Here is a 15,188-nt window from a genome sequence, read left to right as displayed (position 1 = left end):
TTGGGTGGTTGTCAGGGTGTTCTTTTGAGGGATTTAAGGTATTCTTTGAGGGTTTTGGTTTCAGCGTGCTGTTTATCGGTTGCTTGGGTGTTGAGTGGTTACGAGGGTGTTCCTTTGGGGCTTTTTAAGGTGTCCTGAAATGCTTTCAGTGTGTTGGTAAGGTGGTTGCTAGGGTGTTGGGTGGTCGACAGGGTGTTCTTTTGTGGATTTTAAGTTTTCTTTGAGGGTTTTGATGTGAAAAGTGTTTTTAGCATGTCGTTAAGTGGTTGCTAGGGTGTTGTAGGTGATTGCTATGGTGTTGGGTGGTTGCCAGGGTGTTCCAAAGTCGTTTCTAAGGTGTTGTTATTGGTTTTGAGGGGTTACTAGGGTGGTTTTAAGGTGTTCTGTATGGTTTTTAGTATGTTGCTAGGGTATTGAGTGGTTGCCAGGGTATTCCTTTGGGATGTTTAAGGTGTGCTGTAGGTTTTTAAAGGTGCAATGTTTTTTAGCATGTTGTTTCGTGGTTGCTAGGCTGTAGTAGGTGGTTGCCAGGGTGTTTCTACAGTATGTGGTTTCTAAGGTGTTTGAGTGTTTTTTTTTAGCATATTGCTAAGAGATTGCCAGGGTGATGAAAGATTGCCAGGGTAGTTGCTTACAGACCCAAGTATATATATATATATATATATATATATATATATATTAGTTATAACTCCGCAAAAAATGAAACGTCCTTTCACTTTCAACAACTTTAAATATTTGTAAGAACATTTAAAGATTCAACAACTAAGACATAAACTGAACAAATTTCACAGACAGGTGACTAACAGAAATGGAAATGGGGGGGGATTACTCATCAGTGAAGAGCACTTTCTGCCAGTTTTGTCTGGTCCAGCGAAGGTTTGTATCCATAGGCAACGTTGTTGCTGGTGATATCTGGTAAGGACCTGCCTTACAACAGGCCTACAAGCCCTCAGTCCAGCCTCTTTCAGCCTATTGCAGACAGTCTGAGCACTGATGGAGGTTTGTGCATTCCTGGTGTAACTCTGGCAGTTGTTGTTGCCATCCTGTACCTGTCCTGCAGGTGTGATATTCGGATGTACCAATCCTGTGCAGGTGTTGTTACATGTGGTCTGCCACTGTGAGGATGATCAGCTGTCCTTCCTGTCTCCTTGTAGTGCTGTCTTAGGCGTCTCACAGTTCAGATATTGCAATTTGTTGCCCTGGACACATCTTCAGTCCTCATGCCTCCATGCAGCATGCCTAAGGCACGTGCACACAGATGAGCAGGGACCCTGGGCATCTTTCTTTTGGTGTTTTCAGAGTCAGTAGAAAGGTCTCTTTAGTGTTCTAAGTTTTTATAACTGTGACTTTAATTGTCTACCATCTGTAAGCTGTTAGTGTCTTAATGACCGTTCCACAGGTGCATGTTCATTAATTGTTTATAGTTCATTGAACAAGCATGAAAAACATTGTTTAAACCCTTTACAATAAAGAGCTCTAAAGTTATTTGGATTTTAACAAAATTATTTTTCAAATACAGCGTCCTGAAAAAGGGACAGTTCTTTTTTGCTGAGTTTATATATATATATATATATATATATATATATATATATATATATATATATATATATATATATATATACATCTGCAAGGCAAATGTAGCAAGTTTAATCAGTCTTGCAAAGTAATAACACACCTTTCCTAAACAAGTCACAAGATTTGGTGTACCCTATTTTTAAATAGTATGAGATATAGTAATAGTAAAGCTTGCTTTAGCAAACACCACTAATGGCTTAATGTAAATTATTTGTAAGATGTGTGTGACTCCAATAGTAACTTGACTATTTGTGCTTTTTTGAGAAGACTCACGTTAAGATGGTTTGAGATGTCTCTCTAGATTAAGATCATTAGAGAAAACTGCATTAGCTTCTTTGCACTGTATTTAAAAACACTCGTAAACTCCCTTGAAATATGAGATCTCCTCATTGTTTCCATCACCAGTAACTGCTCCAAGCTCACTTTATATGAATACAAGGATATGCTTGAAGAATACACGTAAAACAATCTTTAAAGCAGGTTTATGAAACTCAAGTTGGAGTCTCGATAAATAGAAAGACTCTTGGCACATCACAATGGCATATTCAGTTTCTGGTGTTCTGGGCTTGGATGAGTCGAGAATTACAGGATAGAAATAACAGAAATAAAGACGTCTGTGTCTTTTGTTCCCGAAGATTATGAGGTTATTTGGAAGCTTTACATGAATCCAGTGGCCTCTAGTTAGCAGATTGTCTTTCTGGGACAGTCACTTGGACAGGGTTAAACTCTGGCACTAGATAAACCCTAGAGTAGAGCAATGTGTGCAAAATCATGCTAGTAAGTGCATATACTGAAGACTTAATTATGCAATCTCGTGCTTACACGTCAATGCCTTCGGGTGTGGAAGCTGGTGAAAATGAACTCCAGTTAAGTGAAACACAATGCAAGTCAAACATGGAGAATCTGATAACCACTTTTAAATAATAACCTGTCCTTCCAACTTAGTCGCAGGTGGAAAGTAAGCAAACAAACGTGGCAATAAACAATGTCTGCAAATTGTCATGTTTTTGAGGAATGAGTGCACATCTTCAGGAAACACTCTATTCCTCAAGTAACTGAACATTGCTTGCATTTGGCATCTTACCTTGTTGTAGTAGTGAAGCTGGACCGAATGCCACTGGCCATCGCTAACTCCACCTAGCACGAAAGTTGCCACAGTCGTTTTTGCCTCTCCTGAAAGAAAGAGAGAGAGAGAGAGAGAGAGAGAGAGAGAGAGAGAAAAATGAGAATTAAAGGAGAAGTTTTGTCATTTTTTTGGACATTAAAATATCTCCATCTCAGTTCAACATGCAGAGAAACCTATACATTTATTTGCCCTGCAAGTGTACACTCTGATGCTGAACATTCATTATTTTATCATTCTGTTTGATGACACAAGCGGTACAGAAATGTGTTGCGATGTTTTACAGAATCTCTTTGTAATGGAAAGCCTGTGAATCGGTCTCCATCACAGGATTTGAATGTGTTCCATGGACTTAGTTATTATCTTACTCAACTTTTCATTTATTAGGGTTTTATTGTGCAAATGTTTTATCTGTGCTATTTTATTGTATTTATTGGTGTTTTAACTCTCATGCATCTCTTTTTCTTATGTACAATTATATTTTATTTTAAAATGGGGCTGTGAGGGTTAATTTTATTTAAAATAATGTTTGGTTCCAAGTTGCAAAGCTGGAAAGCCAGCCGCCACTAGGGGGAAAAACAAGATGGAAGACGAGTTTTTGAGCACATGGCCAGGGTTATTTGTTATACACTACACTCTGGCCTCAATTGTTTAGGAAGGGGAGTAGGAACTACTCTAAGTACCAAAAACAGGTCAAGCTTTTAGAATTTTTTTAATGTAACCTTGGTTTTATGTTTGCTTTTAAACACTTATATCTTTGCACAATTTGCACCTCTTCCAAAAACATATTTTTGGAACGCGATTCCTTCTCTTCGGTGTGGTTCTCCTTGTGAATGCCTTGGTCTCTGTCACGCCCATTGAGGACAGGGAGGGAATTTATTTTCTGGAATTATTTTGCTTTCCCTCAAAAATAGTTTGTTTTCCTATTCCATTATAAACATTTTAATACAGGAACCACATTTTAACCATGATATTCACAGTAAAACCATAGTAAAATACAGGACAACCAAAACTACAGTAATAAAATTCATAATCATTCATCGAAAAAAGAAAAAAATGCATGGTTACTACAGTTTCACTATACTAACACCATGGTTAATTTGTGGTACAGGAATGCTTTTTTAAAACCATGGTTTCCATCTAAAAACATGCCCTTACTAAAAATTAACCATGATTTCACAATAGTAAAATTGCAGTTACCATTTTGTGTTGAGGAATCTGATTACATGATTACTGCAGTTTTACGTTTACGTACCATAGTTTTCAAAACCATTATACATTTAACTCAAATTAACCATGGTGTTACTAAAGTAAATCTAGCCATGTTTTTTAGCAGAATAATTATGATTTACCATAATTACCATACTTTGGGTTTTACTACAGTATTACTACGCTATTCCACAAATATCCTGGTTAATATATGGTAATTTTTTTGTTCATGGTTTTACAACAATTATCATACTTGAACTATAGTTACAATAGTAAAACCATGGGAAATTTCATCTGTGGTTACTGTAGTAAAACCATGGATCATTTTTGTAAGGGATAAATAAAGGTATTGAGAGGGATTGCAAAATGTTTTGTAAGGGAACTCAAAACTATTGTGAAAGAATGCAAAACTATTTCAGAAAATAAATTCACTTGCTGTCCTCTAAGGGGCTCTGTACTATTTTTATCAAATAAAATGTGCTCCTTAAGAAAGGTACACTGCTTTCACAGCTGAGCTGCTGTTGTACAACTGAAAATGTAGTTTAGTTAGGCTAAACTCCCTAACTCTGTTAATCAACTTTTGGTGGCAAAGTCAGTAAATATATTACAGAATATTAAAATGCCTTCCATTTTTGATAACACCATTAAAATCCCCCAAAGCCCAAAAGTGTGTGCTTTAGCATGTGATAAAAGTGCCTCTTGTTAAAATATGTCACTTCTGAAATAACAGACTAGGCCAACATAAAATCAATTAGTGTCTGTGACACAAAGCTTCTCAAACAAACAATCAATCATGTTCAGAAATACTCTTTTAACAATGGAGTTCATTCAGAGGGCTGCAGAGCAAAAGTTTAGGTTACATTGGATTTAGAGGATATTTACCAAAGGTAGGACCCAGTCCGCTGGTATTCATAAAGAATCAGTAAACAGTAACCAAACAGTGTGGCCTAGTTTTTGAAAAATCTCAACTGTGTCCTTTGACAAAGAACAAGAACTATAGCAGTGCCTCTCTTTTTGTTTATGCCCATCCACAAACAATTTTACGACTAAACACATAATTTCCATTTTCCCTGAAAAATGACCCTTCACCATTCAAAACATCAACAGATAGAAAGTGCGTGAAACAGGGGCCCGTGTGCCACAATTTGACAATCACTGAGCTATGCAATAAACACAATGCATTTTTTTTCAGCGTGTTCTCGACCCCATATAAGAAATTCCACATACATTTATTTGGTACTTGCGTGTATTGTCAACGGAGAAAATTTAAATGTGTGAAAGTGAGCGAATTACAATCAACACAAAAACTCTGTTACAAGTTGCCTATATTTGTAGAGCAGTTTTAGTGCGATCTCATGGGCTACAACACGTAAAACAGGCTCCACAGCATGATGCAGGATTCCTCTCTTTGTCTGAGAAAGATTTATGTGCGCTATAAGATCAACAGCACCATTATGGGACTGTGCTCAACTAGTGTTATTTATAACCGCCTGAGAGCTACAGAGTCGTATGTGTGTGCGAATAAAAGTGTGTGTAAGTGTGAGTACCCTTTACATGCAAACAGATATTGGCAAGTCTAACTGGGGTCACAGAACAGCATGTTTTAGGTTTGGACAATTTACGACTTATAAATCCTGTGTCATAAACACAGCCACCCAGAGCAAGTCATATTAAGTGACACAGGGCTACTGAGACAATTGTTTAGTGTATCACAACTCAGTTTCAGAGAAACACTGCACTCACAATACCTTAGATTTTGGCAGGACAGCATATGATGATAGCATCAACATTATATGTGGTCCAAGGAGTGTTTTAACATTAAGTGCTGACCCTAAGGTGACCTGTACCAGGTCGCTCTGTGTTTCTGCAGTGTTGCGATCGGCATACCTGCTGAGAAGGTGAGCTGGATCTGTTCTTCAATGATCTCCACAGCTATGAAGTCGTGTTTCTCGTTAAAACGGCCGTTGTAGAGTAGAAGAGAATTTCTCTCTCTTGTGGCAAACCTGTAGAGATAATATGAATCACATTTTTACATAACTCATGGCAATAGTGCTAGGGTGTTGGAAGTGTTTGAAGGATGTTATTAAGTTGTTGCTAAGGGATTTTTAGGGTGTCTTGGGTGGTTGTTAGATGGTCGCCTATGGGACAAAAGTGAAAAGAGCCCTCCTTCAATGTAAGATTTTTCCACCAATAAATACAATTTATTATTAGATTATTTTCAATTATAGTGAAATAGGTCTAAAACATTTTCTTGACAGGTTTCACGAGAATCACCCATATGCAGTGTTAAGTCCAGCTTCTAAACTTCAAAATAACTCCCATTTTGTGCTGGTCAAGTGAGTGGTTATTCATTAATTATATTATTTGTTTCAGCACATAGGGTCAAATTACACCAAGATACTTATTATTAATTATTTAATTGACTCAAGAGCAAGCATACATGCATGAATTATTTTCTCACTGTATAGTCTATGCTGTAGGTTTGATGCAGAAACTTTAGGGTGAGTGGTTTGTTCAAATCTCTGATCCTATAATGAACAGCAATAATAATGATGCTTGCCTTAGGAAACACTACTAATGAGGATTGTGATAAGTTCAGGTTTTATTAAAAGTCTACAATAATCCCTCATAATTGTTTAACTCTATCTGGTGTGATTGGATTACAACTGATAACCTCATCAAAGCCAGAAGACACTTCAAAACCAGACAGAAGGAATAACATCTTTTAATCAAGAGAGGAACTGAAGAAAAAGCAAAGAAAGAACAGAGAGGAAATGAGTGTAAGGCCAGTGGTCCTGAAACAGGAAGTGGTTCCTCTTCCCTGAGCAGCACGTCCCGCCTCTTATGCCTGGGCCGTGGCACAAAGGGCAGAGGAGTCAGAGCCCAGCTGCTCCTCAGGAAGATGATACCAATAAAGAAAAACACTGATAGTGCTCTCTCTCAACACGTAGTCCTTCCTGTTTTTACACTGCATGGGAGCCCAAATATTTCTCTAGTGAGCCTGTCTCAACATTTCATGCTCAATACATCAGATAAGGCATCATTATCAACTCCCAAAGAACTCGGGAAGAACAAAATAGACTTTATTTTTGGCAGAACTATCGCTTTTACAGGTAAGAAATTTAGCCTGATGAAGCTAAAAAAGAAAGTAATCAAAAAGAAATTGAACAGAAAGGGAAAATTATTAGCTAAACATCAAGATTTGTGCATGTATCACCCAAAATGAGTAGCAGCTACGTCCAGACATGCTGTCCAGCCAGACAGAGCCTGAGGGCTCCTTATGTAATCTCCATTTTCAACAAATTACACTTTACAGGCATGCAAAGCTTTGGGCAGGCGTAACAGCATGACATGAAGGTGAACAGGGGCATGACACTGAGGTCATAAGAAACTTTCTTACATGAAGGAGACGGTGAAGTGGAATCTCTGTCTCAGGCCTCGGAAGGTAATGAAGGACTGCCCGGGAAAGCTGCGGGTTGTCATCTCGCAGAAAGGCTTCTCGTACTCTCCAGACGGACAATGGCACGTGAAGCCGCCCACCAGCAGGTTGACACACTCCCCTCCGTTCTTACACACACCAGGGACACAGCGGCCAGAGCGGGCATCCACTTCACAATTCTCACCTGCAGGAGGATGGTAACGTCACTTGAGGATTGTCAGATATTGATACAAGCGAGTAAAATATGTCACGGGTACTTGACTGCATGACAAGGATAACAGACTTCTGTAATGTAGTTCATTTTAGCACACAGTACTTCTGATTTTTTAAAACTCCATGCAAACTTGGTGTGAAATATCAAGTTGGAAACATCAAATCATTTTTTTGCAAAAACATTGCTCCAAAAACAACAAACTCAGAGCTAGGTCTGTCAATTAATGTGTTAAATTCGTGTGATTAATTAAAAAATTAACAAATGAGCAATTATTCATACCCTCTGAATGTATGTAAATTCAGTAAAAAGGAATTTTCCAACCATCGGAGCAATTCAAGCTTGATGTACCAACTAGATGTTTTCGCAAATCTGTGGCAGTAGGGAGCAGTCAACGCAACTCCAGCTTTACAGGCAACAAACCTTGTCAAACCAATGAAAGCAGACAGCTCTTTCTCAGACAGCAGACTACTGACATACTCTTGCACTCAAAGTAAGAACAGAATAAAGGGATCTCCAGATGCATTTTTCAAAGTTTGAAACTATGTTTAACTTATCATAGCATCCTAAAAACATGACGTTTATGACTAGAGGTGCTGAAAACTATTGAGATGCAACATAACCAAAGAGAGATGCCCCAAAATCAACCATCTGACAAATGAGTCCATAAACTAAAAATAGCGCAGACGGAAGATGGCCAGTAATATGGTTGTGTTCAATGGTATGAAAATAAAACACTGTTGTGAATTCTAAATCAACTTTTTGTATTGAAAATGCTTTACTTGTCTGCTGCCAATATATACATTATGTACAGTATATTATGTAATGTATTTGAATGATTTGATTTGATATGTATATTTTACTGTATATTTTATATTTCACCTTTCTCAGTAAATATTGCTGTGTATATGTGAATAATTGTGATTAACTTGATTAAATAATCAATACATCATATTATTAATTAAATATACAAAAATTATTGATTGAGACTCCAAATCAGAACATATTTTATGTTTAATATTTGGCTACGTTAATTTGGCTATGTGGATTTTGGATCAATGTGATTTAATTGTAGGTGGAGCTTAAGAAAAAACAAGCATCAATCAAAATGTTTTGGCATGCAACACTGGTATCAGCTGGTTAGGACAAAACAAACATGGTAGCGATGTGATTTATTGTCTAGTTAGAACAACCTTTTCAACATAAAATAGGCAATACATTTTAGTTGCACATAATGGACTTACGAGTGGTCCAAGCCTCTCGTTAATTTACGAATGGTTTTACGTGCTACCTGGATAGCAATGCTTATGGGGAAACACGCCATTGAGATTAAGTACTACTTACGTGCAACTAACGTTCTACATTGAGCTGGAAAACCAGCCAATGTCAGTTTTTTTGCAAACAGAGTTCCTCTGCAAACAAGATCAAATGCAGGTGTGCCTGTATTTGTTTCCAAAAAACATTGCAGCAATTCAGACCTTTGGCGTGCGTCTTTGATCACTGTAGCATAAGATACATTGTTATGGAGGAACTTGGCCAAGGCTCTAGTGACTGGACAGCAAACTGTACTTCAGTACGGAAACATCTTCACTGATCCGATACCATCCTGTCCTTAAATCAAAGTTTGAGCCCTGAGTCGGTCTCAGCTTTCCTTGCGGAAACTCTTCACAATCCAGGAGTTCCTCTATGGCACCACCAATTCCCCTACCGAAGATGGACATTCAACTCATACAGTGTTATATATCAGCCATTATCCAGACAAGATCTGGACAAGGGGCATTTATGTGTTGCGAGGAAACAGGATGGTAGTCCCTTGCCTGTAATGACCCCTGATTTCCTTTGGGATAATCTTTCTCTTGGAGGGCAATAGACAGATCTGTTTTCCTCTAATGTGAGAAAGCCAGAAAGGGGGAGATGTTGAGAGGCAGGCTGTCATCACAATCATAATGGATGCAGAATACCTGGACTTGAACTGTGACCTTCAAAGCACTGAAGGGGGTGATTAGGGGGTAATTGGCCTTGATAAAGAAGGGTTAGGGGGGTAGGAGCAGCAGAGGAGCCTCTGAACTGGAGAGTGAGTTGCCAAAATTTTGGATAAAGGGATTGTCAAGTCTTTCATGTTGGTAACACAAACCTTTATTTGACATGGGCTGACCTATCGGGTCTTTGCTCAAGGTTCAGTAAGTCCACTTGTGAAATGAACATGGTTATTTATTATTTTAAAGGAAGTGGTTTTGGTGGTTTTGCAATTTATGGTGTACCCCAAATGTTTGACGGTTCAACCCTTCTGTTCTCCATCCCTTCTCCTCCTCCTACTTAACCAAAAAACTCTACCACACATTCCTGGGAGTGAAGAAATTAAACAGACAAATGTTGAGCACAATAAAACTTTAGCAAACTGACCTGTGAAGTCCTCCAGACACTCGCAAGTGTACCCTCCTTCTCGACTGCGACAGCGGGCGTTGTTCTGGCATGGTCCAGAGTAGCACAGGTCAATCTCGGTTTCACAGTAGTCGCCAGTGAAGCCGACAGGACAACGGCAGCGGAGACCATTAATGGGATGGATCGGCCTGAACAGAACTGTGTCGGAAGCTATAAAAGGTGGCGAGCTGTCGAATTTCAACACAGAGACACACTTCATGTAGTTCTCGCAAGGTTCCCTTAGGCAGATGTTGTCATCAAAGGGAAGGACGTTCTGGCTGGAGATCATCTGTAACAGAGTCCGGTTCAGATAGATTTGCTCCTGGAGTTCCTCTGAGGGGAAGTAGCGATCCGGAGCTCCTCCAGGGAGTAAGGCAGAGAAGGTGACGTTGAGGATGTTGCCACTGACATCAGTATCGTTCTGTACGTTGAAGATAAAAACGCCCTCGCGGCTGGTTGAAAGGATGGCTGCCACACCTTCAGCGAAGAGAGACAGGAGCGGGGACAGGAAGCGTTCCTGGGACATGTTCTCCAGACGCACCGTGATGCTGTTTGTAAGCATCTCGTCAGTGATGATGGTCACTCGGAGAGTGCACATGGCCGTCACTTGGTGGATACCGTCTGAAGAGGAAAGAAACAACCGACCATTAATAATTCATTAATAATTCACATTCCATGACAACATAAAAACTTGGGTCACATCCACACAAATCACACCAGAATTCACATGCCTCTCATTCACACTAGAATGCTATTTTCCTCCACTGAAAATGGAGCATTTCGAAAACGCCTTCATTACCGCATACTTCAAGCAGTTTTCAAGCAAAAACGGGGTGGCCTTGCCCTCAAAAGACACTTTTTACAATTCAGGGTTTGGAACGTGGAAGTAAACTATAGTGGGGTAAACTATAGCAGTGAAGTGGAAGCCACAGTTACATTTATTTTTGCATTCTCATTTGCTCCAACAGCAAAAGAAAAATCCATTACTACATTTCCAAGACTTTTCAAAAGAGGAAAAAAATGGAAAGTGGTGGATTTAGGCAGTCTGAAGCAACAAAGATTGACCATATTTATTGTTACTTCCTCAACTGTATTTGAAACCCCATCACAGCAGTGCTGACTAGTTATTAACATTAATTCCAGTGTTATATAACTACAAATATAATGGCATCAATTTACACTAAATCATTACAAAAATTTATATGAAATGTTTGCTAGATTTATGCTGCTAAATAAATCATTAATACATCATCATGTGAAAAGGGTCCATTTTGAGAACGATGAAATCTTGGAATGTTGCAACAACATTAATTAACTCGTCATATGCTTGGAAGTCAGCTGCTTCCGGAAGGTTACATTATATACTCTTTTCATGCTGAGAAAGATTGAATACTGTTTTGGGTTGGAAAAAAGATAAGTATGTTAACAGAAAAGATTACTGCAAAGTTGCACCACAATTAGGCAAATTATCTTGGTATTTTGCTTCGGGACACGTCTTCTCTGTTCAAAGTAATACTGTAAAAACAACTTGACTTGACAACCGTTGCACTATGAATGCTGTCTTCAACAAAAGCACAAAAAGGATTTGAATGCTTATTATGGGATTGCACATGATCCCAACTACACAGTTTTGCACTGAATGAGAACAGCATGCTGAATGAGCATGTGTTTTCTCAATAAGACAGTTGCTTCCTCATTGCTTGTTTCATGCTAATGTCATAGAACCCAACAGTGCCTGCCCACTTTTTCAGCCATCTTGGTTTCTCAAGTAATTTTTCCATTAATTTTTTCCAAAAGGATTATAAAAGAGTTTAAAGCCATTAACCAAAACAACCAGCTCCGAGGTGAATCACAACAATACAAACTTTGATTTGAAGCTAAAATGTATCTGAAAATCTGACAAAAAGTACAAGACTACAATCCTGTGCGCCATTGTGAATGATGTAATGTAAGACACTTGCAGTGCGTCATTGAAGTGGGCAGTCACTGAGGAGGTCTTTTATTGAGGTTTGTTTGTTGCTTTTCTCTGACTGGTGCATTGCACCCCTCAGGATCATGGGTAGTGTAGTTCTTAACAAGCAGTTCTGCTATTAAACATGATTTAATAAAAAAAAAAGAGTTGAAGTAACATGGACTTCAAATGAAACATTTACCCTCGATTAACAATTTCAGAGCTCATGGTAGGTCTGTTTTTAAAGGTTTATAAGTTACTAAGCATAGTAACAAACAACTAGCATTGTAGAACATGCTAATAACCCCATGAAAATTACATAACAGAGTTGCTGGAGTGCTGTCAGTGATTCCACCTCATTAAGTCTTGTTCTCATTAAACTAGGGTCATATTATTCCTCATAGTCATGCATTTGAGTTGATGCCCACTATTTCCCTGCAGAGAGGAAGGATTTGACAGGAAACCCCCACAAGTACCGCGCTGGGTTCTGTTCTGTTTTGCTAAGGGAACAACTGCGGAACAGGTGGTATATCCAATTAATACCCCCGGCAAAACAATGCGGCTAAGACCTTTCAAATATGGAGGTGTCATGTGTCTGTGGCTTGAGTTATATGGTTCTAAATTATATCACTGCCATAAATCACAGGAGGAGGGGGTGTACGACAGCTACTCTACAATTCTCAGTAAATGGGTCACATTCCCAGCTTTGACTGGTATGTAGTGCACTGTCAGGAAAGGTGAGGGGAGGCAGGGGTATCTGCTCAGCCCTCTAAGGTTAGGATGACATAAGCACATTGCGTTGACTTCAAAGCGCAGACCAGAATCATGGTGTGTCAAACCCTTTCATTTAAAAACAGCAAGAAAAATCCTGATTTCCATGATGTTACCCCTAAAAGCGGAGTGAGTTTGAGAATGTTATGTAGCTCTACCAAATTTGTTTCATAATATATCCATCTATGACGACTGGTGGAAAATTACTAATACTAAATACTAATACTATAACTATAATACATAATAATTACACTGATGGGAATAATCTGTGAAATATAAATCCAGGTGTGAGGTGAACGTGTTTTTGTATTATTTTACAGGTTGCAGAGTTGCGTTCACAATGAACTGTTCTGTGGAAATAAAGTGAACTGAACTCAAAGCACCTCCTGAGACGGTCTGAGGTCATTTACAGCATTCTCATAGACGATACTATTCTTGCAATTTTCTTTTCAGAAGACTGAAACAAAGAAAGAGTGAGAACCCTTTACATACGTGTGTTCCACGAGACTGCACGCCTCCGAACAAACAGTGTGTCAGACATGCGCATAGACGGCTTTTCTGTCATCTGTTCTTAAAATTATAATACAGTGTGTTTCTTCAAGCGTGTGTCTAACAGCATTTCTTGTGTCATTCTGAGTCTGAGACGTCTTACCCACCATGCACATTATATTCACCACATGCAATTAAACATCTTCTGGGGTAATTTGATATGTTGGTAAAGAACATCTGGCCTTCCAGGCGTTATTTAGGTTCATTTATCATGGGTCACAAACTCTTCATTAGGCAACTATTCTTTATTTAAGGCTATTTTATTCATTAGGCTATTGTAATGATATTGCAAGTTCCATTCATAATGTTTTCCCCCTTTTACACGGTCTATAACCAGGCAAAGGTTGATGTTCGGCAAAACATTCCCATCAACCCCCATACTGTATTCTGCCCCCCATGAATAAACGGCCTGTCACCATGTTAACATACTGACCGCTGTGAATATAAAGCATATTGCCCCAGTCAGTACATCAGCACATAAAGAATTAAGTTTATCAACTAACAGTAATAGCTTTATGAGGCCACAACATACCGAGTCAGTATGATAACCCTAATTAGTGTTGGTACAATAATGCTCCGATAAATGAAAAGAGTATTGTATAAGTCAGGGGTTAGTCAGTCAAGTTGATGTGTAGCTTGTGTCTAAATGTTTAACTTCAGGCTGTTAAATGTGATATGCCTCACATTATCTTTTCTTATCATTATCTTATCTTTTGTTTCCATTATCACAAGTAACCTATTGGAGGAAAGCCAAAATATCCCAGCATGCCTGCTGTAGTAAAAGTCATTGACAACAGTTTCTTCATTTTCACGGCAAAAAAAAAAATAAATCAAATCAATCAATAAATAATAAAAAATAAAAACGATATATATATATATATATATATAGTGAGGAAAATAAGTATTTGAACACCCTGCTATTTTGCAAGTTCTCCCACTTAGAAATCATGGAGGGGTCTGAAATTGTCATCGTAGGTGCATGTCCACTGTGAGAGACATAATCTAAAAAAACAAAATCCAGAAATCACAATGTATGATTTTTTAACTATTTATTTGTATGATACAGCTGCAAATAAGTATTTGAACACCTGTCTATCAGCTAGAATTCTGACCCTCAAAGACCTGTTAGTCTGCCTTTAAAATGTCCACCTCCACTCCATTTATTATCCTAACTTAGATGCACCTGTTTGAGGTCGTTAGCTGCATAAAGACACCTGTCCACCCCATACAATCAGTAAGAATCCAACTACTAACATGGCCAAGACCAAAGAGCTGTCAAAAGACACTAGAGACAAAATTGTACACCTCCACAAGGCTGGAAAGGGCTACAGGGAAATTGCCAAGCAGCTTGGTGAAAAAAGGTCCACTGCTGGAGCAATCATTAGAAAATGGAAGCAGCTAAACCTGACTGTCAATCTCCCTCAGACTGGGGCTCCATGCAAGATCTCACCTCGTGGGGTCTCAATGATCCTAAGAAAGGTGAGAAATCAGCCCAGAACTACACGGGAGGAGCTGGTCAATGACCTGAAAAGAGCTGGGACCACCGTTTCCAAGGTTACTGTTGGTAATACACTAAGACGTCATGGTTTGAAATCATGCATGGCACGGAAGGTTCCCCTGCATAAACCAGCACATGTCAAGGCCCGTCTTAAGTTTGCCAATGACCATTTGGATGATCCAGAGGAGTCATGGGAGAAAGTCATGTGGTCAGATGAGACCAAAACAGAACTTTTTGGTCATAATTCCACTAACCGTGTTTGGAGGAAGAAGAATGATGAGTACCATCCCAAGAACACCATCCCTACTGTGAAGCATGAGGGTGGTAGCATCATGCTTTGGGGGTGTTTTTCTGCACATGGGACAGGGCGACTGCAATGTATTAAGGAGAGGATGACCGGGGCCATGTATTGCGAGATTTTGGGGAACAGCCTCCTTCCCT

General features: G+C 38.9%; 1 protein-coding gene across 3 annotated transcripts in view; it reads right to left on the bottom strand.

Moving 5' to 3' along the window:
• The window catches only part of celsr1a (cadherin EGF LAG seven-pass G-type receptor 1a), a 130,471-nt gene that overhangs the window by 58,586 nt on the left and 56,697 nt on the right, over nt 1-15,188 (bottom strand). For all 3 annotated transcript variants that reach the window (XM_052120504.1, XM_052120503.1, XM_052120505.1), the window contains exons 2-5: nt 9,961-10,599; nt 7,308-7,530; nt 5,795-5,910; nt 2,660-2,748 (exon numbers count right to left, since the gene is read on the bottom strand). In XM_052120504.1, coding sequence (XP_051976464.1) covers nt 2,660-2,748; nt 5,795-5,910; nt 7,308-7,530; nt 9,961-10,599 — 1,067 coding nt within the window. The remainder of the gene's footprint in view (nt 1-2,659; nt 2,749-5,794; nt 5,911-7,307; nt 7,531-9,960; nt 10,600-15,188) is intronic.

Source organism: Xyrauchen texanus, chromosome 47, assembly GCF_025860055.1.
Source record: "Xyrauchen texanus isolate HMW12.3.18 chromosome 47, RBS_HiC_50CHRs, whole genome shotgun sequence".
In the NCBI taxonomy this organism is placed as follows: Eukaryota; Metazoa; Chordata; class Actinopteri; order Cypriniformes; family Catostomidae; genus Xyrauchen; species Xyrauchen texanus.
The sequence above is the reverse complement of the archived record's forward strand: the minus strand, read 5'-3'. Positions and strand labels throughout refer to the sequence as shown.